General features: G+C 40.0%; 1 protein-coding gene across 3 annotated transcripts in view; it reads right to left on the bottom strand.

Annotated features, from left to right (window-relative positions):
- Nucleotides 1–22483, bottom strand: part of TESK2 (testis associated actin remodelling kinase 2) — a 76066-nt gene that overhangs the window by 36577 nt on the left and 17006 nt on the right. For 2 of the 3 annotated variants that reach the window (XM_068691399.1, XM_068691400.1), the window contains exons 3-4: nucleotides 14439–14560; nucleotides 5649–5697 (exon numbers count right to left, since the gene is read on the bottom strand). In XM_068691399.1, coding sequence (XP_068547500.1) covers nucleotides 5649–5697; nucleotides 14439–14560 — 171 coding nt within the window. The remainder of the gene's footprint in view (nucleotides 1–5648; nucleotides 5698–14438; nucleotides 14561–22483) is intronic. The other variant, XM_068691401.1, reaches the window with a different exon arrangement.

Raw genomic sequence — 22483 nt, 5'->3', positions numbered from 1 at the left:
CTGTTAAGAGGAAATAGAGCTCTGAAGACACCAAGTTCTCTTGGGTTGATGGGCTAGCCTACTGTGAACACCAAAACAGTTAAATATTTGCAGTGCTACAGGAGTAAAACTGAAGCTATCCAAATAATACAAGTCACACTCGTGTAATAACACCAGGGATTTAGCATGTGTTACAGGAGGTGGTGCGAGGAGGAAGCAGGGAAGGAATGGTGTTCCTGGGCTTTTTCCTGAGTGTCCAGTTGCTATCTGGAAGGAGTTGTATGCCCATGATAGTTGCTGTAAAGGTTTAGAAGAGGAAACCTAAGTGATGTCTACCTGTTTCTTCCCATTCTAGGGTTAAGGGCTTTCCACAGAAAGGTGCCTAAGAACTGAGGGAGGAAAAAAGATGAAAGGAATAGGGAGAAGCTTCAATAAAACCTTACTAATGATAGACTCTGCTTGTGAAAGCTGTATGCCAGAAGGACCTTTACTCTTAAAGAATTTATCTTCCTCCCTTGTAGAAGGATAACAGCACAATTTTAACAATTCTGAGAATTTTAAGCTATTAATATCTTTTCTTCCCAATCATCGCCAAAAGCCAAAAATACTACAAAGAGAAGGTCTCCAACAGCCTGAAACCACTCACTGCATTTACAGTTTGCCTAAACTACTGCTATCAGGAGGCAAAGCAGAGAAGGAAAGTTTTCAGCTATCACAGAGGAACTTGTGAAAAAATTCTCTTCCAAAGCCACAGGCTTTCATTAATATGAGTTTAGGAGTGCAAAAGGACACCGTGCTAGGAAGAAAAAAGTGTTTTTCCAACTGCTACATAACCGCATTCTTGTCTCTAAACAATTAATTGTGGTTGATGGTAAAAACAGCAGTGCCAGATTCAATAAGCCATTACAGACACGTCAAAATCGTCCAATAGCAATTATCTTGCCCAAGATGAAAATTAACATGTCTGGAAGGATTTCCGTAGTAAATTTTTTTCCCAGGGTTTCCAACATGACTATAAAAAATTAATTGAGCTGAAAACGTGCACTAGTTCAAAGAATTCCTTTGGATTCACTTTTAAAAAGGGCTGAAGCAGCAGTCAAGATATTTTTCTTACAGTGCTTTTTAGCACCCACATCTCCAGCATGCATTAGTGCAGGCATCACCGCTCTGAGCACGCAGGAAGCACTTTAGGCTTCAGGGCACCTTCATGCATGTCTGCACTCAGCATCTGTGCGATGAGATGTGTGAAGCAGTTGATAAGGACTCACCAAACGTGGCTGCAGAAGCCACTGAAGGAGGTGGGTGCACAGAAAGGCCGGCTTGCCCTTTATAGCTATTTCACAGTTATCCAAATGCCACATCTACAAAAAAGCAAGCTTTTTTTTTTGAGCAAGGCTGCTCAAGTATAATCTTGGACTCATGAAACACCTAATACCATACCAGGCACTTGGGGTGGGATCAGAAGGACTGACCGGGTAGTACACCAACAAGGAGAAAGACAAAGGCTGCCAGAGGGGCAAGCTGGGCAGACAACACCTCCAGCTACTGGCTGAAAGAACATCGTCCAGCCCTCCACTGCTGAGCACATGCTGCTATTGCACTGCCACAGCCCTGTCCTCAGCCTGAGAAATCTCCAGTGCGTGTCAGATCTTGCCCGGGGCACATAAAGCTATAACTTCAAATTGCGGCAGCAGAGAGTCTGTACACTTTTTCTTTTTAAGCTATCAACCGATATGAATAATAGCCATAAAACTTTTGTAGCCACAATCAGCCATTGTTTGCAAAGCACTGCAATTGCAAGATAACCCAATCAACACGTAACTCTCCCTTCCTCGTCTATTTTTTACACGCAGGTGTCAAGGCTTTCATTTCCTCCAAGAAGGAATTATCAAGCTGTACAACTCTTCCTGTACACACATATCTATCAAGTTATAGCAATATTAGCCTGACCTCTTGGCAATTCAGATAAGTTTACTTAACAGAGTTCAATGAATAATTTAAGATCAGCAAAGAGTTATTGAGTGGCTAGATGCTAGACTGTATGCTACATTACTGCCTTCCATGTAATAGCATAGGTCTATACAGCATGTAAAACAAAGAGATCTGTGTGCACATTTCTTTGCCACTCCAGCAGTGGCTCATACCTGATCTCTGAAAGCTCAGCAGCATCTCACGCTAACTGACGCCAGAGCCTGTGCTTCTGTGCAAGTCTCCCAAAATCTGAGGATGCTGTGTGCCCGGAATGGAAGCTAATGGAGTTGCCAGATTAGGAAGGTGGTCAGAAAACAGAGGTTTGACAGAGAAACTGGAACTAGGCTGGAGATGTACATGTATATGAGTACACGCATGCAGTAAGCGCTGCAGATTCACATACTTTCAGAAACAAACCACCATCCACAGATTAGAGTTGAATACTAAGCAACATCCAAGTCCCCAGTTTTCCAGAACGTGAGCACAGCAAATCCATGCCCACCAGCTCAAAGCTAGTGAGACAGCCTAACACGTGCCAACTCAGATGAGCTGTATACCTATCGAAGCCTTTACCTCACCTTCCTTAAAACGTTTGCGTGCAAGGAGAGAGGCCCATGCCAGCGTAAATCCTTCTGTGACCCTGAGAATAGATATTAAACTACTTGAGAAAAATATGCCACAGTTTCTGGTCCGAGTAAAGCTTCAAAAACAATACTGACTTTTCAAAACTGTTAGAATTGTAAATTTAAAACAAGGCCAAGGTTCTAGTGCAACCTATAAACAATTCCATTCTTTTAGCAAAAAAAAAATCAAAACAAAACAGACAGAAACTGCATCTTGAGTAATGGTTTTAAAACCAAAAGCCACTTAAGACAGAGAACAATTAAAACAATATAAAATGCTGGCAACAGGGAAAAACCCAAAGCCTACATACAACCGACATCTTCCTCAAGCGAAAAACCTGCTTGGCGTGCTCACTGTGTTTAGCTTTCCGTGTGTTTAAATACACAAGAGGAGAAATCAGTGACACTTCAGGCTGCCTTCCAATAGTGAAGTACTACATGCTACTAACGTATTCCTTTAACTGACTGAAATTTTTCGAGGCCCCTCTAACACTATTTATGACTGCTGCCCTGCCTTCTAGCAGTATGGGGGTTGTTAAGCACAAGCCATCTAAATCCTTTCACCAAGAATTTGCCACAAGAGTTCAATTTCTTATAGCACTGAAACTTGAAACATGATTTCCCACCTCCCCCCCAGATATAAGCTCTAAGTGATGCTGTATCCCTTCTACTCAGAAATACCATCAACTGCACTAGCAAAACATGACTTTTCTTACTATGCACATTCCACGTCAACAAGTGGTAATTAAGCTCCTTTCAGAACAGGTCCAGCATAGGCTAGCGAGAGAAAGGATTCTCCTTGCAGTGACTCAGATGACTACTAAGGAACAGGCTGATGAATCAAGAGTTTCACCTCCAAAGAAGTGAAACCTTGGCAGAAGCTCTCTGAGTGCTAGTAGTGTCAGGCTACTATCAATTATGTTGAGCACTGGAAGCTAGGAGACCACCTTTTTGGACCACAAGCTGAGAAAATCCACAAGACAGTGGGTAACTTGTTTATCCTCCTGGGCTATATTTGAACTGGTGACTCACCAAGCGTGTCTTACTTGTTATTCCTTCAGCTGGCCATTTCACCTCCTTCCTCTAACCTCCAGAAGTCATCAGCACACAATTATTACTCTCTACACACAAACACCAAGATGAAAAAGGCCTCTACTGTCAGCAGAATTGACTGATCTCACCACCTGGGACATACTCAGCTCTTGAATTTTAAAAGCTCTGTAAAACCAAAGAACAACTATTGTATTGGACAAAACATGTGGATTCCCTACAACATCAAGTTACAATGGCCTTCGGTTGCAGTTTTTCCTATAGAAGGCATTAAATGTTCACCTTGGTCCACACAAGCAAAGCAGTAATCACTACGTGTATTTTTATAACCTGCTCCTAAAGCCATTCTGTTTCTCAAAATTTTGTAGGGACCTTCTTCAGCCTGAAACTCTTCCTCTTTGGTCTCAAAATAATGTTTCAGGAATCTCTTCTCTTATTCTGAATTATAACTATAGAAAAGTTATATAACTATAAAAAGTTATTCTTTGAAGCCTTTCTTGGATTTGTTTGCTTGCCAAGAACTCAAAAATAGCTGAAGAAAGCAGGCAGCTAGAAGTTAGTTCTCCATGAGGAAGCATGTTGTGCTGAAGCTTCATTTTCTTGGGTTTCTGGGTGGGGAGGGATATTTAAATGGCAAGTGACATGAAGAAAAAACAACACACTGAGGAGGATCTGCAGATATTTAGTAAAAATGAAGCGTTATAGAGCCCCACCTCTTCTACGATATGTTATGGGACAGGAAAGACCTGAAATCTCCCTGTTTTAACTGATCAGAGGTCCACAAGAAATGAGCAATAAAGTTAGCAAAACCTGCTTGCAGGACTAGATCAGCCACCCAATGCCAAATCTTGAAGAATTTTTCTTTTCTGAGCACAGGGTAGGGAAGGGAAGAAAAGGAAAATAGGCTAGGGGTAGTTTATTTGCTATCAAAAGATTCCTCATATACACACTGTACCTTAAAATCTCTGAGAGCGTCTTTACCTTGCTTACACTAGAAATGCAGCCACCAGTAGCTAGGACTATCATTGCTGAATTGTCACCACAGAAGTAAAGAAATTCACTGCCCACATATGCTCGCCTTTGCCTCAGAGTTGCACATGACAGCTGCAGGAAGCGGTGGCCACACGGTATCATCCTGATGACCCTTACAATCTTACAGTAATTCTTTGGCAAGTGTACTGGGAACCCATTTTAATTGCTAATTAATAACATAGATGTTACCACAATGTTTGAGTAGAAGAAAGGGTTAAACTTTAATTAAGCAGTTCCTACAAAGTAAGACTAAATAATAAACATGAGATTTACAAAACATGAGTGTCTCTTCAATCTCTACTCAAACTAAAACAGCAGAATATACTTTTTACGGATTTTGACACAAAAAAGGTAAACACTATTCCTAGCAAGAAAACACTCCCTTCTGTTTTTTTCCCAAGGGGGAGGAATTAAATGCACAATTGAGTGAAATTTGGTGGGAAGACTCCCATGAACTGAAATTTCAGTTTCTCATTCGATAAATGGACCTTGGCAGGGTACACGGGCAATGGAATAGTTCCTCTGTATGGAACCCAGATTAAGCTCAGATGTTTGTGTTATTCCCAATAAAAAGATGGCAAGGACTGAACGCATGAATATCACCCAGCTGAAACATCCCTGATTCACCTGTGAAATGCACATGCAAGCAGAGTATACATGAGAATTAAATGCAAAGCAATGTCTCGCACAAGTATTACTTAGGGGCACCTCAGTGGTGAGCCACATCTCTTATTTAGAATAGTATCAGTGGAATTTTGTTCCCACTGATTTTTTTCATCTTAATGAGAGCTTCTAATGATAAAAGGCATTCCAGGGCTATAAGCAAAATACAGTTCTGAGGCCTGATGCTGCAACCTTCCCACCACATAGCAAGCAGCACGTGATTAACTAACAAGTCCCTGTGAAGGACGCTGACTCTAGGTGAAGAGCAGCTGCAGAATCTGGCCTGAGAACAGTTTCGTATTGAGTATGTATATCATTAAATAGTCTTACCTCAGTAAGTGCGTGCAGCTGTCCTTGATGCACACAGACACCCATAAACCTACAAGAAACAAGAAAAGAAAAGTGGTTTGGGCTTTTTTCCCCCCCTCTATTTTTATTTTGCTTTGTTTTTAAAAACGAAACTAGGATAAAAAGTACTGGCTATGCCAAGAAAGAAGGGAAAAAAAACCAGCCTCTCAGACAATGCATACCTCAAGGATGATTATTTAAAAATCTCAGCACAAAACAAAATCATGTGCCTACACTACAATAAGCAGTTCCAAGAGAGCACAGGAGACAGCTCAAACAAGATGGGAAGTTAGTGATTTGACTATAAGCAAAGGACAGCATATAATGTTTTATGCAGAAAGGAAGAGCCTCAGAGAGCTCCCTGTTTTAAGGAAGCCAAGTTATCCAGTGTTGGTCTGCACAAACAGCAAATTACTTCCCTTTGCATTTCGCTGATTAAGCATAAAAATGTTCCTTTCTGTCCCATTTCTAACCACTCGAGAATATGAGAGCACGTGCGTGCAGCGTACTTTTATTCTCCCTTCCTCCCACCCCCTTTTATTTTCAACACTTCCATGGAAGCAAGTTTCGATGGTACCCTGTGTACACACTTACCACTACATTTCCTACACTGCACAAGGTTCAGACTCCTGCAGTTAACAATAATGACTGTTACCCTTGATTTTTCTGCACAGTGACAGAGAAATTGCCATATATTTAAACAGAGGAACAACTGCAAGCTCATTTCTTACTACCATACAAGCTGAACCTATAAGTGACAAAATGCAAATTAACAGTAAGCATCTCGCATGAGAAAGTTCAGCACAACTTAACCTGTGTGCACCTCACAGCCCTCCTGGCACAGTTACGGCTTTGGTCATTTTTGGAGTAACCCATTTTCAGTTTCGCTATCTAGACTTTGGTCTCAACAAGGAGAAACATCTGTTACTTCCACAATATTTAGAAATTTCCGCTTTACAAGCAAGGTGTAGAAATGTGTGATTTCGTTAAATGCGACAGAGGAATTGTGTGGATTGAAGGAAAAGGTCCTTTTATATCCTCAAAACCTTGCGAATTTAAAACCAAAATGCTGCAAGACACGCAGTACTAGTTAAGCTAAGCTGCTTTTGAACAAATGAATGATCCTTACTGTTCTCTCATCTAACAGCTGACTAGTAAATTACAAGCAGCCAAAGAAATAATATAGATAAGGTTCTTTGGATAAGCTGAACTGTGGAAATCTGTTTTTATAACCAAAAAGAGAAGCAGGACTTGTACTTTGAAGTCTATTACCTTCTCTCACCTCAAATAATATCTTCCCCAAATTAAATATGCAAATTTCTACTTGAAAGTGAAATTACAACTCCCGTTGCTTAATGAAGAGCAACAAGGCACAACAAAGTGTTGAGGGAAAGGGTGAGATGGTTTAGATACACTATCTACACAAAACATTGCTGATCCCGTGTTTCATTTCATACAGTAACTGCACATGAACAATTTTGTAAACCTGTTTACAGATTAAGCTTCCTAAAACTAGGAAATCCAGGCCCCTCCAAAGCAAAAATCTGTTTCTACCTTCACGTATTCTCAGTCTTCTAAAGCATGGTGTTAACAGTTTATTCACAAGCAAAAGCAGAAAAAAAAAAAAGATACCAGTTCCACTATTAGACAAATTTCAAGTGTTTTCTTTTCTATGAAACATGGTAATGACAAAGGTTACTCCAGTTCTGCAATATTTTCATTCAACAATGGAGACAAATAAAAATAATATTGTTTCCATCGATATATCAACTCTTCCTTTTATAAAGATATATTATGTTACTTTTAAATTAGGAATTTATTCCATTTGACCTAATTTAAGAATTTAAATGCAATGAAAAACTTATCAAAAACTTGGTAAAATTAAATTCCTCATCTTTACCGGACAGGATAAATAAATGCTGTCATCAAAATCCTAGTAGAACTTTTTCTGATGACCTGTTTGGTCAAAGGAAGCCTCAATGGAAACATATTCATTACCTTTGTGAACCTACACTTAAGGCAGAAAAGATATGTTGGCTCAAGTTACTCAGAGTTCACAAATACTTAAACATCTCGGTTTTCTACTGGGAAGCAGACATACGTTTCTGACTTTACATCAGATAGTAAAACAAAGCTCAATATCACAATTGCATGAAAAATGAAGGACAGATACATTCATAAAACCCACATCTTTAGAAGTTATTAGCCAGGAAAAGAGAAACCAGATACGCTGATAAAGACAGAATTAATGAGTTTACAGCAACATACTGAAACCATTAAAACACTGTGTCGAGAATCTCAGTTTTCCTACTCTGGGAAATAGATTGGTAGAACAGACCTCTAGCGATCCAAATTCCTGGAAAACTTCTCCTTCACTGCTCTATCAAGCAATAATAAGCCTCCTGGTTAAGCCAAGTACTGCTACAAAATACTCTTGGAAAGCTTTTTCACTAAAAGGTAATAGTCAAAGCAGCAGCTACCAGGAAATACAATTACCAAGTAAGGTTTAACATAAGATTCCCATTTTTGAGCTCGTCCCAGGTGAGATTCCAAGTTCTGCGGGTAGGAAGCTGACATGCTGGCCCGGTGTAGCTGAGATTATTCCTGTTGGCTAGACGCACTGTCTCCAGAGCCAAGATGTGCTTGTAGGTGAACTTCAGCGTGCTGTCTTGTCGGCCAAGGGTTACGCTTCCTATAAACATTTCTCGTTGGAAGCAGCCTCAATGAGCCAGCTATCCGCAGAAGAGGAGATCATTTGCAGATATAAGGAAGCTTATTTTCAAGACAGAACATCTGGCCTTATCAGAGAAGCTGAATCACTTCCAAAGTCGTAACTAGCAGTTGGAAGAGTTCCCCCAGAAGCTGCAAATGTTTGAGGGATGCTATTCAAGTCCACCCTAAGTACAGTGCAGAACATTTCCACCACGAAAAGCTTTCTAACAAGTGTCAATGATGTTCCCGTGCTGCAAAACTCTGCTTCTGAAAGCCAGGTTATTCCTCAATCTGCAGTACCTGTCCTCCTAGACAGGAGGAAGAAAGTATTCTGGATTTTTTTTTTAGTCTGTTAGGGCAGTTACCGAAGTGCTTCCAGCTCAGTCAGACTGCAGGGGAGAAAACTCTAGACAGATGGGGGACAAAAAAACTCAGTAGCCTCAGTGTCCAACCTTTGCCTCCTTGGGAAATCAAATAAAACTAATATCCAGATTAAACAGCCGTTAAGGATATCTAGACATCGAACATGTGCTTTCCATTAAAAGAACTTCACTGAGCCATGTACCTGCTCTGTGGATAAACCTAGGTCAGCCGCAGTCCGACATAATAAACTGATGTCCTCGGAAATCCACTGATGCTTAGGTGAAAGAATTCAGGGGGTTCAGGATAACATTAAAAGTAACAAACAAACCAGACACACCAATGCAAAAATCTCTCATACAAGCTCGGTATTATAAAAAGAAACGAGGTCAAGAGACAGATGCTTACTTCACTACACTATTGATGAAGGAAGAGTAAGTAAGAATATTAACTATGCATTAAAACCTTCCTTAATGTTTTATGCACCATTTTAATCACCAAGTATATTTCAAGTTTTCTACACTTGAGTTGTGATTTAAGACAGAGGTAAGGTGTTCCATCTATTACACACAACACAGGCTCTCTTTTATTGTGTACAACATTTCTAAAATACTCTTTTGTGATACCTGCATCACATAGAGAGAATAAAAATATTTTTTTCCTTTCTGTTACACTGCTGTTTGATACAAGACAAATGATGCTAGAAGACAAAAGCCATTCTTCTACCTGTTGGAACAAAGTCAATCACAATTTCACAAAAAGGAGGGTTTGATAAGGGAAAATTGCATCAGAAAAGGGTATTGTTTTCCCAAGGGGCTAGATTTGTCTGAAAGTAGCTGACAGAAAATTCTCCTTGAAAGAAGTCTGCATAATATACACACTACCTTCTTATTTTGTTTTGTTTGTGTGTGCGCACAAAAAGTAGATTTAATCAATGAGTCAATCTGCCTGCACGCTCACTGCCAAACGCAGCAATATCTCCAAGTGCTCCCACGAGAGCACTTTAGCCATGAGCTAAGGCTTTCTGCATACAGACTGTTTTAAATGAAGTCCCTAAGGTACAGCTTAAATAAAGAAGCATTTTTTCAGGAAAACAGTAGTGATATTAAAAACTGAAATTCTATCTCAAAATTGAAGATATGCTAATTTAAGAGACAGCACAGGGGACACAGAATCTGTGTTAGCACACCACTTCGTTTCTGACAATGAGGAAAACACACCTGTAAGACATTATCAGAATGTAAAGGTATTAGTACCAGAATGAAAAGGTATCAGGTCTCCTAGTCTGGAGCCTAGGAGACAAGGGCAGATTTCTGGAGTCCTTTCCAGCTCTTTTCTTCTTTTGATTTAGGTAAAAACTCATGACCACGGAGCAGCAGCAGCATTCAGAGAAGCAGCAATGTGCTGAAAAGCATTTACAAACATACATCAGCCTTGATAGCAGATCTAACTCAAGCCTGCACTCTAAGTGGGACACAAATGAATAAGGAAGTAAAGAAATGCTCCAAACCTCTGGTTCCCCTACCCCCAGCTATTACAGCTGTATCATGCATCAGCCGCTCCGTATTAACGTGGCTATAGTAAACATCACATGGTGGAAACCAGAACTCCAGCTCGCTCTTCCATTCCTGCTCTAATCATCTGTTTTGAGGTAAGATGTGATAAGCCAGGCTGCCAGAAAGCAGCCCATCCCCACGCCCAGGGGAAGGAGAGGTGTTGAGCAGAGACAGAAAAGCTTTTTAGTCCTCCAGCTTGCATGCAGGAATGAGATGGAGAAAGGAGATGATGCAAGATGGGGCTGGTGGTAGAAACAGTTCAGAGCACTCCATGAACACCACTAGTCTGCTTTTGCTCCATCCACTCCTAAAACGTCCTTAATTTGATCCCTGGGGGAAACGAAGAACAAGAAAAGCAGCTCTTTCTTACTTAGTTTCTGATTGCCGAGACGATGACTGAATAAGAAATACAATACTACAGTTAACATCTACTCTGCCTCTGTAATCACATCTAATAGAAATAGGAAGCAATAGAGAGGGAGACCAGAAAACCTCCAAATCCCCTTACTTTTACCATTCATGCAGCTGCAAGAGCTTCTATTCCAAAACATCCTTAACAAAGAGGTTCCATTTTTGCCAAAATAAACCCTTTAGTGGAGGCTAGTTTCTGACTTTTTCTAATGTACTTTGCATCAAGATTTTTTTAACGGATCTACTTTATACATAATTATATATATTTGACCACAAGAGTCTTTGTGATGCTACCACAGGGAAGATACACTTACAGGAACTTGGAAGTGAAAACTAAGCTCTTCACTGTCTTCTGATCAAGACGGATCTACATGGCTGGCCAAATGCAGAATTTGAGCATAGAAACACTGAAATGAGAGTGGTGATACTTAGCCTTCCAGCTCTGTGCCAAGCAACACAAGTTATTTTTAAAGCTTAAATAACCAGACCAATATTTCATCAAGTATTAGAAGCGGAGGAACTGGAATACCTTGACACAACTCTGCCTCCTAAAGAAGTACAGAAGTGTCTAGGTCACTAAGGTAAAGTCTCTATAGTGCTCAGGAATGGAAGAAAGTCAGACTAATTCAGACACCAGACTGGTGCTTGTAGGCTGGGGGGAAAAAAAAATCAAAAGGCATCTGGAACTGTGAAAATGAGATGATACAGATAGCACAGAAGCAAAAGCAGTCTCAAATAATCATCAGTATTAATTATTCACTTCAGTGCAATTAATGGCAAAAACACAAGAATCTTTGCAGTAACAGCTTGAAATTAATTGCAGGCACGTTGGAATGGATGGCTAGTAAAAGTTTGCAATGCATTCTGGAACACTGGCAAAGGGGATTTTTATTTTCTTTTTATTATACAATGGATAATAATGATCCTTGGCTAACAAACACACTAGAACGAGGAATCTTTTCTCTATGCCATATCACTTAGCTCTTATAAAGCAGAGAAGAATTCGATGTCAAAGACAGATTCATTTACAGATTAAGGTACTAAACCATCAGGATGTTCAAAAACATAACCCCACCCAGTTTAAGGAAGATTTTGGTACACCAAAATAAACAAATCATTGTCAAATCTGACACTTACTTTCTAGAATATTAACTAACCGAACCACACGTGTTGAAATAGGCTGAAAGCAGATTTTAGATACTATAAAGTCAGTATCTATCCCATTTCATAATCTGACAAGACGTGTAGTAGGAGAGCATCTCACAGCCCTCTGGCCAGCTGGAGTTAACCACTGCTCAGTGTGACCTAAACATTGCAACTTAAGAATCCACTAGTGCCCTGACTGGCAAAGAGCAGTTCAGGACTGATGGAAAGTCACTCGTTCACAGCATAAATTCACAGTAGATAGTTCTAGAGCTTACAGAAGATGAAGAAGCTCACAAGTATATATTACATAAAATCAGAGATCACTCTCAATGCAAGTGGAGGAGATCCAGTGGAAAGTGGAAGTTATGCATTAGAACTTCTTGGAAGAAGATCATTCCCTTTAAAATGAATACAAGTCTATAATTTCTAAAAATCTAAAAATAAAGAAGCACGGTGTTACAGAACATTCTCCCAGTGACCTCTTAGCAATACTTCACTGCTCTTACTTGATAACACCATGGTTTTAGCTTTCAGCACTATACTATGCAAGTAAATGATTATGAAACATTTTTATTGTGTTTTTGAAGTGGGAAATGGGTCCTAAGCTAATTTTTATGAAACTAGAAGAAGCGCCAGTAATTTACACGTTTCTGAAACATACATACAGATGTGCACACGCACACACGCAGAGGTAGATAACATTTAGAAAGGGAGAAATCTTCTGTCAAATAACACGAAGGGACTGGAAATACTGCAGTGAGTGATTTTAAACCAAAAATTAAGTGAAACATAACTAAAACTGTAACACCAAGTTATGCAATAGAGGAAGAAAATAAGTTTTTACTGTACATTATTATTCAATAGAATAATAAAACTAAGTAGTTCTCATTTGCATTTCCTGTAGGAATATCCTTGCTGCCTGCAGCAAGCATACTTACATTAAAGACTTTTTAATACTTGAGAACCAGCTCTCCTTGAAAAAGCCTTAGATGAAGTATTTCACAAAGTGAGTGCTGTTTATGCTCCAAAACAGTTATGCCACGATAAGACATACCTTTCAACATATGACATTTATTTCTTATGCATTCACTCATAACTGCTTAGTTGAACACAGATAATCCTGTGTAATAGCTGGGAGATCAAATAGAATTCCTTTTCAGCTTCACCCATAAATTGATATATTAGTGGTCTTTCTTCCGGACCACCTGTGCAACACCACTGATTCCAAATTATTTATAGACTAAGGCCAGATGACATCAGTATATCATCAATATGATCTCTTAGACATAAGGCCTTTAAATTTCAACAATAACTCAGAACTGAGTACCATAACTCTTGTTCTCAGCAACACCTGTGTAATTCTGTTCAAGGGGGATAGAGATAAATTAAGCTGCAAGTGAATGCAGCTTAATTTATGCAGTTTTTGCATATTAAACCATCCCTTTCCTACCTTCCTTCACCCCAGCCTAAATTAAATACTTTATTTTGAATAGAGTGGTAAAGTGTTGTTTTGTTTTTTTTTAATAAAGATTTACAAACCACAAAGTTGATGAAGCAACTTTGAAATGTATTGAATTTATGACTCTGACAACGCCAATCCAATGAAGTTCTTTCCACAAACCTTACTAAAGAGCAGTTGTATCAGCCCACCAGGATTATACACCATGTATCTAAGGATTCTGAGAGAAAACGAGTGGTGGATAGATGTAAGAAAAGTAAAGATCCTGAAAACTAAAATTCCAATTCTCACATCATTTAAAAAATAAATAGAAGAACAACGATAATTGCTGAGAACTTATCTCACTTTGTAGCAGAAAAAACAAATCAGACAAAAGTCTCTGATTAGAGGCAAATTGCTACAACACTCAGATCACTATACACTGGGAACAGTAAAATCAATAGTTTTACTATGAGTAAAAGTTCTCTACCTTCTCAGGGTTTTTTTGTTCGTTTTTAGAAAAAACAGAACAGACACCAATTAATGGAATACTCTTTAAAGATAATCCAAGTGCTTCTGGTTTGAATCCTCATAAATACTGAAGGAAACAAACAAGTTCTTACGCATCGGTTGATGAAGACTGAGCCAGGACTTCACGGATCAGATAAGCTAATTATAAAGATATTTTAGGAATCAGTACTGTATCTGTACTATTTAATAATCTTGCGAAAAAGAGGAAATTAAAGTTCACTGTGTTTCCAACAAAAGCTTTCAGAAAGCTGTACTGCCTGGACTATCATCGTAACCGCAAAGCATGTGAATGGTGATAAATCTGCAATCATTTAAGTTCGTGAAGAGAAGTCCATTTCACTCTTCAGATTGTTCCACTGTTTCATCAGAAAATAACGTGGAAACTTGTTTTTCTCTGAAATTACTTATCACTAGTAAACTCAAGATACCAAAATCATGTGAATTTTCTGTTTGCTTAAGTCTTTTCTTTCTTCTTCCCACTCCACTTCTCCCATTAGGACAGCAGCTGCTAGAAGCTGTTCCTAACACATTCATAGATACAGCTATACAAAAAAATGGAAATAGAAAAGCTCTGCTAGAGACAACCTATCGCCATACAACTCAGAAAAAGTAGTATACCTTAAGATGTTTGGATGTGAGAGTCTATTCATAAGTTGAACCTCTTTCAGCATGTTTGCTCTGTTGCTGTTCAGTGTGTTCATCTTCAAAGCCATGACCTGGTCTGAAGTTCTGTGTCTTACCTGAAAGATACAAGCAAAAAATGGTAAGAACATGTCCTAGCAACGTGAAATTGGACATCACCTGTACAAGGCAGCGCCTCATCATCTTAGCACCAGTGAATGAAGCCACTTGCTTGCCCAGGGAAAGTTCCCTACTCCAAGTCCTATAGATCTCACCTCCTTTCCATCCATATTCTTTTTCCATACCAGTTGCTGGCTCCATTGTTCACAGAACGTGGAGACCCTGCCTTATACAGCTGCTGGGATGATTTCAGAGGCAGTCAAGATTTACTTCTTGACTAGGACCACGAGCCAGATTTTACACTCAGTGTAGAGAAGGCATTTACACCAACCCATACTGCAAAGCAGAGATGTTACTGGACATGGTATCACCCAGTCTAGGATGTTCAGCAGTGGCTGCAGAGTGTCAGCATGAAAAAAGCTTCCTCTAGCAGCTGTACAGAACCAGCACACCAGAGACAGCTTCCCCAGTCAGACATGCATGAATCCAGCCACTTCTGACGTGGTACCCTCAAACCAGCGTATTTGCCACCAGCAAACAGGCAAACATTAAGTAGATGTGCTACTATTAGAAAGAACTTGTCACGATAGCGTAAGGCAAACAGCAAAGGACTGCCCAAGCTGAAGAACAGCCCACAGGCTTTTTCTCCTGCTTTTCCCCTACCCATGCACATGAGCTTCCCAGCTGGCTCACCCACAGCCACACAGTAATCCTAGGGTAATAAGGATCAGAGAGAGGAGGTGGAAAAGGATGTAGAAAGCAGCGCCAAGAGCAGAAGCCAGCAGCAAGTTCATGAGCATGGGACTTTTCCTTTCAGTGGCAATACCGGCTTTAAAAAAAACTGGTTGAACTACAGCTTTAGTGTGTTATAACACGATAATCCAGAATTCTTCTGTGCGTAACCTGTCCTGCCTGTTTGGCATTCTTATTAGTTTTGAGCAGGATGATTGCATGTTAAGTTGATGCGGTTTAGTGTTACTGGTCAGGTTTCTTGTGTCTATTGTGTGCTTTCATTAATTTTTAATTTTATGCAGCTTTTGCATACTGAGCCAATTTGAATGAACAAGCTGAGCCGGAGAGGTCAACTTCTTTATGCAGACATTTTTTAATACCTATTTTAGTTATACTTTAGTTTTATTAGCTGTAATGCTTTGGCTGAGGAACAAAAATAGAAAAAAAAAAGCTTGCATTCACTTAAGAAAGGAAGGTTTGTTCTATCAATGCAAACAAATCAGAATAAGGACAAGTTAAAAGCTTTCAATCTATACAGAACAGCTCTATCAGCTCAAGGAATACTTCCTCTGGGAGAAGGGTGAGGAACCTTTAGCGTTGTGGTAGAGCAATTTGGGTTTGCAGTGAACGGGAAAGAATTTGAAGGAGCTTAACTCCTATGGGCAGGGAACTACTCGGAACAGGACTCCCTCAGAAATCAGCTTTCCACTAACACTGAAGCTTCAGGGTCTGCCAACAAGGAATGAATAGAGGTAGAAGGTGAGCAGGAACTTGGACGGAGTGTGGTCTTGAACAATATTTGCCTTCTCATTTACTCCACTAGCTACCTCTTAATTTCTTGCCCATTTCTATAATTCACTCCACTCCATGCCAGAACGTCAAGTCCTCTTGCCTCTGCTCTTGGGTAAAAGAAGAGCCTATCCTATAGTAGCACCTTCTTCCTTGTTCTTTGCCTTTTCCTTGTTTTGGCCTCTTCAGAGCTAGGGAAACCTCAGAAAAGAGGGTAGGTAAGTTTTTGGAGCACTGTCCTGCATGCTTCCTGGATTTTCAGGTCTGACAGGCAAGAGGAAGCAGTCAGCAATTGCTTCTCAAAGGACCGGCTGGCCACAGCACTAATGCCATGCCCAGAGAAAACTGAGCAGGTTTTGCAAAGGACATTTTTCATTCTTCATGTCAGAAGGATATTCCTGAAGTCTTTTCAGTCTTGATAGACTGAACTGTGTTCTGTAGCAAGCTTTGGGGGCTTTCTTTTTTTTATTAAATCAATTTGACCATGCTTCAGAACAGTTCAGATTTCTAGCATCTGAGCATGTTAACAGATTTCTGAGAGGCACCCCACACTGTGCTGAAGGTGGGAGAACAGGGACTCGTCCTCTCACACCAGCTACCATTTGAGTTCGGAGGGAAAGGCAGACCTGGAGGCAGAAAGACTTCTCAAGAGGTCAATACCCAAGACAGTGAATAAAAATCAGATGACAGCTTATACATCACGGAACACGCTATTAGTCACTTAGGATACACATGAGGATAATTGTGTTCTCTGCTCTGAAGGAGAGTTGGCAAACAGCATTTGCACAGCAAGAACGGACTGCCAAGAGGCACAGGCAGGTCCTACCTCGAAGGTCAAGCTCCAGATCATCTGAGCTGTCAGCTCTTCTTTACAGCAGCTGTCAGTTACACCACCCCGTGCACCTACTTACCTGTCACTCATACTCTAGACAAAATTGGGGTCTCTACTGGCATTCCTTGCCAAAACCCCAAACAGTCTTTAATCTTTTGTCTCCCGTCAGGCCTCTTTTGTGTACATGAAAGTATGGAAATGGTGTTTCACCCACAAGACAGCTCCAGAAGGGAAACTCGTAAAGATCTTAGAAATGTTACCGATCACATTTAGTGTTTGTTTATAGGGCATTTTGCCTCAGTGCATGCCTCTACCCTCAACATAAGCCGGGAACCCTACCGGTTTGCTGTAAAACTGTCAAAGCTGTTGACATTATTATTAATTAGAGTTCCTTGCATATGAGATCAAGTAACCTTTCGGTGATGTCTGGATGATCATGTCTATGCTTGGAAATATTCTAGCAATCCTACAGCTGCCTTCCCATGTTGCTCTGCACCCTCGTCTGCCTTCAGCCTGCTTACCTACATGCCTCCATCTCAGAGGTCACAGTAACCAGATATTGCCTCCCTGTTTTATTGCTGTCAGGCAGTTTAAGTGTCCCTTTGCACACTGATTCTCCGAGGATCAAAGTGTTTTGTAAGTACTTTGACCTGGCTATGGCTAGCTGCATGGCCTGCTTGGTCTCTGTGTCTTCAAACCACGTTCTAGCCCTGGACTTTCTTACCTTCCTCTGAAGAAATGAGGTAGGTAGAGGAACCTACTCTTCAGGTAGAGAAACAGGAACATACTTGAAAGAAATATCATCATAGTGATTGAGCAGGGCTCACATTCACAGTAATTACTCACTATGTAGACACTGCATCCAGTTCACATGCGGAATTATCCTGCAAAAGTTGGGATTTTTAATTTTCTGCTTGCTACAAAGTTCTTTGTTATTATTAAACCCTAAATATTGTTTAAATAACTGTTTATTAGCTAATGGGTATACCAGAGCTTTCTGAAAATCCAAACGTTTATATTACTTCCACTCTTTGCCTATGCTGAAGGTGTGGGAAAGACTGATTTCATCTTTCACAAGGTTTTTTTTTGACCTTTACTATTAACTGTACCCTTCCAGCTGTCCTTAGAATGAGTTTCTGAAGATCATTTCCCAATATTAATGTTATAAATCTGCCAATACAACTTCAAGGTTTGCCCTTAGTTTTCTACTGTATTTTCGTTATTTTTCAGCCAGGTAACATTGATTTGGAAGTACTTTATCATTGCTACCTTCCAAAATTGCCTTTAATCATTTTCCAGTTTTTCCTTACCTTCCTCTCCTCTGGTATCCAGCCTCACCACTTAATTACATTTACAGATCTTTACTTACACAGCCTATTACCCAGAATCAGGTTGCTTCCCCCGATCTGTCACCCACAACAATTTTTCAAACATCCTGTTACGCATCTCAACCTTCACCAGGCTGTTTCATCTTCACCCTTCTTGCCATGTGTCCGAAGTACCACTTTACTAACCATTTTACTTCAGTAACCTTCTCCAGTCCACATATATGACATTCCCCAAGCTTGCTTCCTGCCTGAGCTCGTTGTATTACCCACAAGAATCCTGCACACGTTCTTATTACGTGCACTGACTCACCATCCTTATATTCACCAATTCAAATGTTCCCTGCACACTCAGCCTTCACATTAATGACAGATGATAGCAGGTGGTGTAGACATAAGAAGTTATGTGAGTTGTTCTCTTTTCTCTGACAGCCTCTAAGTGTCTTCACCTGATTTGCCTCCATTTTCTCTTGCAGTGACAGGAGATGAAGGTATTACCTCAGTTAGCCTTTTAGGTCATTTGCACTACCTACGCTTGACTGTGATTGACCAAGTCCATAAAAGAGCTGGTGAGATGAAGGAGATGATAAAAAATATTATTAAAAAGAGAATACATCATAGGACATTAAATGACAGGGAAGCAGTCCTGAAGCAGACCAGCATTTGGCCCTCATGCAAGACGTATCTCATGGACAGCTGACTTCCTTGATGTGACAGCAAAAGGAACCTTAAAAAAAAAAGTTAGGGTCAGCTGCATTTTATTCAAGACCCATGGTCAAGCCATCAAGTCACCACGCTCTCATGGACATATATTCATACCTTGGAGATGAATGCATTACAAAAATGCATAAACTCTGATTGAGGAAAATTCCCTTTAATTGAGAAGATCAACCTGTACTTCAGGTCAGATCTCATTCAGATCCTGATGTTAGTGATGTCAATATCATGTCAAGTCTCACATCAGTAGAAAAATCTGTAGTGACAAATAGGAGCTTAAAGAAATACATCAGTCTAGATAATATTAAGCTGCTGTGTTGATGCTAGGGACCAAGACTGGGCTGTGGCTGTTTTCATAGTGGTATAGCATGTCACTACCCTAACTTCTTGTAGCAAGAGAGAAACATGCCAAGTGTAACAAAGCCTTGCCAAACAAAACTAGTCAACATGTGTTACATGAGTTTAGCACAGGTTCAGAAGATAGAGAGGAACTACACAAAAAATAAATCAATAGATTTTAAAAGCCTGACAGTAATTGTAACTACATTCACTTTTAGTATGAGGGAAAAAAAATGAGACATACACAGAAAGTTGCAGCTTTTACCACTGCCCTTTAGTACAAAGGCTTGGAATTGGTCATTAAACAAAGATCATGTAACTTCAGAAACTTCTAACATCACCAATTCAGCAGAGTAACAAGATCAATTACTACAGAATATTCCACACCTACAGCCAAATAGAGTTCTCTACTTTTTTGCCAAACAAAAGTGAACTTATAATTAGTAAGTAGTACAGCTGTTACTTTATAAATCCATTTGTGTGTGCCAAAAAAATTTCATTTTTCTTTTGTATTTTGTTTTACTTCATTGCCCGCTGTAATGTAGAACCAGGGCCCAAAATACAGCACTCATTTATTTTAAACAAACGATTTGCTGATAGGAATCTGTCTGTATCTCTGCCACTAACTTGATCTCAAGCAAATCAAAGGCAAAAAAGAAACCACAGTCTTATTTTGAGAGAAAGCACAAATGAATCTGAGGGCTATTGTTCCACAGTTTGAGATCAGATGTAAACAGGCACAGCCAGGGTGGGGAAGCTGCCTGATTTTGTGGCCCGTTCAGCAGAATGTAACCATATAAAATTCCCTCAGCAATCCAGAACAAAGCTCATTCATGGACCTGCTGCTTAATTGCTGGGCAAAAAGCAGAAGAGCCTTATTTTTTTTTTAAGCTATACCACAACCTGACTACGTAGATCACATACGTAGTTCCATACCAAGTATAAAGTCACAGTAAGAAAAGGAAATACTGAGTCAGAAGCACAGCCCTGGGAGCTCATTCTTCTTCATTTTTAATGTCAGCTACCTTGTCAGCTCACTGAATAACCCTGAGCATGCGACTTCAATTCCACACGTACATTCCCTCTTTAGCTCTTTAAGTCTATAATATGGAGGCGATAATGCTATTTCTGAGCCAGGGAAATCTGACATCTGCAAATGTCAAACATCCAAAGATAATACATAATGAGATATTGTATCTCTGTGCCCTTATTCTCCTATTTCTTTTTTTAATACTGATGATTAAATATTTCCTGTGTTACTATGGTTTTATCCTGTGCAAAATGTGATGATATTTGCATGATCTGCAGATGATTTTTAAGCAAGAACACTTCACGTTAAGTTCTTCTGGCATGTAACTGCACCTCCAGTCTTTTCTAATATATTAACAGTTTGGTACCAAGCATGCAAACCCCCACTGTACCAGGAATGTCATCATCACCATTCAAACACATTTGTTGATTTTGTTTTAAAAATCTGCATGGGAACCTTGAGAGAAAGTTTTATTATGGTCAGAAATAGTTTCCTTACACTTCCCTCATAAATCTGTCAAATAAATGTTACTCATGCATGAGTAAGGAAGTCAGTCTCACATTTGTGCAGAGCCTGCTTGCATGCAGCTATTGCTGCTATAATCAGTCACAGCACTAGGGCTTGAGCACAAAGAAGAGAGCAGGGAGTATAAAGAAGCTACATTTTGCTTACTTGAGGATACTTATGTTTTTATACATTGCTACAACTCTGTGGACATAGCCAAAAAAATGAGAGCTCTTAATAATTTCTTGTTACTTCAGCCTTCATGGAACTGCTTTTCTCGAACATTAAGTTCTCTTAGAAAAGGAAAAAATGAGCTAATTAAATATTCCAGGCAATTTCTTAAGTGCCTCCTCATTGTCAGCAATGGCTAGGAATTACAAGAACTGGATTTGCAAGACTCAAATCAAGCCAGCTGATGTGACAGGTACTATGTTATCCATACTGTCAGCCGTGGATCAGTTACCAAAACAGCATCTCCATTCTGATTACCCAAAGCAATGTCCCACAGCTCTGTCCTCTCCTCAAGCCCTGACCCTGTCCAGTGAGAGCAGCAAACAGAAGGCGCCCACGCCCCAGCCAGAAGCAGCTCACACACAGCACAGATGGATTGCCATCACACAGCCACATCCATCACTCCTGTGCAATATCTAACTCCACCCCACCACCCACCCAACGCCAGGAAAACAAGCATTCAGAGAGGTGTGTTGTAGGGGATACGGCCCGTTCCCGAGGCTGAGCCATGTTGCCGCTGGACACAGGCCAGCGCAGTTATTTGAAGAACAGTAAATCAGCACCTGTCCCCTGGTATCAGCAATGAATGAGCTTACACAAACGTGCATGTTTGCCAGCTGGCAAAACAGAAAATCCCAGAGCTGCCAACCCAGCACATCTCCATACAGAACAGAAAACTAAACAGACCATTTAACTGCGCTGGAGAAATTATTACTGCTATATTTTTCAAAGATTTTTTTCTTCAATAGGGAAGTTGGCTGATCAAAGCAGGGAAGATGAAATGTAGTGTATGCAAACTCTTTTCCCCCACGTTTGTTAATTTGCTTCACTTGGTACAATTTTAGACCTTACTTGTAGTGATGCCAAGTAGGACTGCAGGAAGGAGCATTACAGAAATAATATCTTCAAAATTTTCCTAGAATTTTTCAACACCGCTACAAAAGGCAAGACTTACATTAGGTCTACTACCCCATGACATCTTTGAGGCTACTAAAATGTTATAAGGGGATTGTTACATATACATATATATATATATTTAAGACTTCTGGCCATAAAATAGATACATCAATCAATCAAAAGAAGAGTTATGTCAGATAAGTCACACATGAACTAGCCCTCTGTTCTTAGCCTTTCAAAGCAATCTCAATTCTGATGAACATGCATGAGTGCCCTGCAAGTGAGCCAGGAAAACCTAAAATGAATGATACACCTGAGCAGGGATGAAGCCTCGTGAGTATTTTGGCCATTTTGTAATCCCTAGGGAATAATTATGCAGGTGAGATTTTTAAGTGATACATTAGTGATCCATCAGAGTAAGGCCTATTTACTTCACCCTGCCGATGTGCTAAAAGCATTGGCTAATTAAGTGAGAAGGACTGGGATGACAGCATCTTGGCACCTCAATAATCAAAAAATCACTAGC

The sequence above is a fragment of the Anas acuta genome, chromosome 8, assembly GCF_963932015.1.
Source record: "Anas acuta chromosome 8, bAnaAcu1.1, whole genome shotgun sequence".
Taxonomy (NCBI): domain Eukaryota; kingdom Metazoa; phylum Chordata; class Aves; order Anseriformes; family Anatidae; genus Anas; species Anas acuta.
The sequence above is the reverse complement of the archived record's forward strand: the minus strand, read 5'-3'. Positions and strand labels throughout refer to the sequence as shown.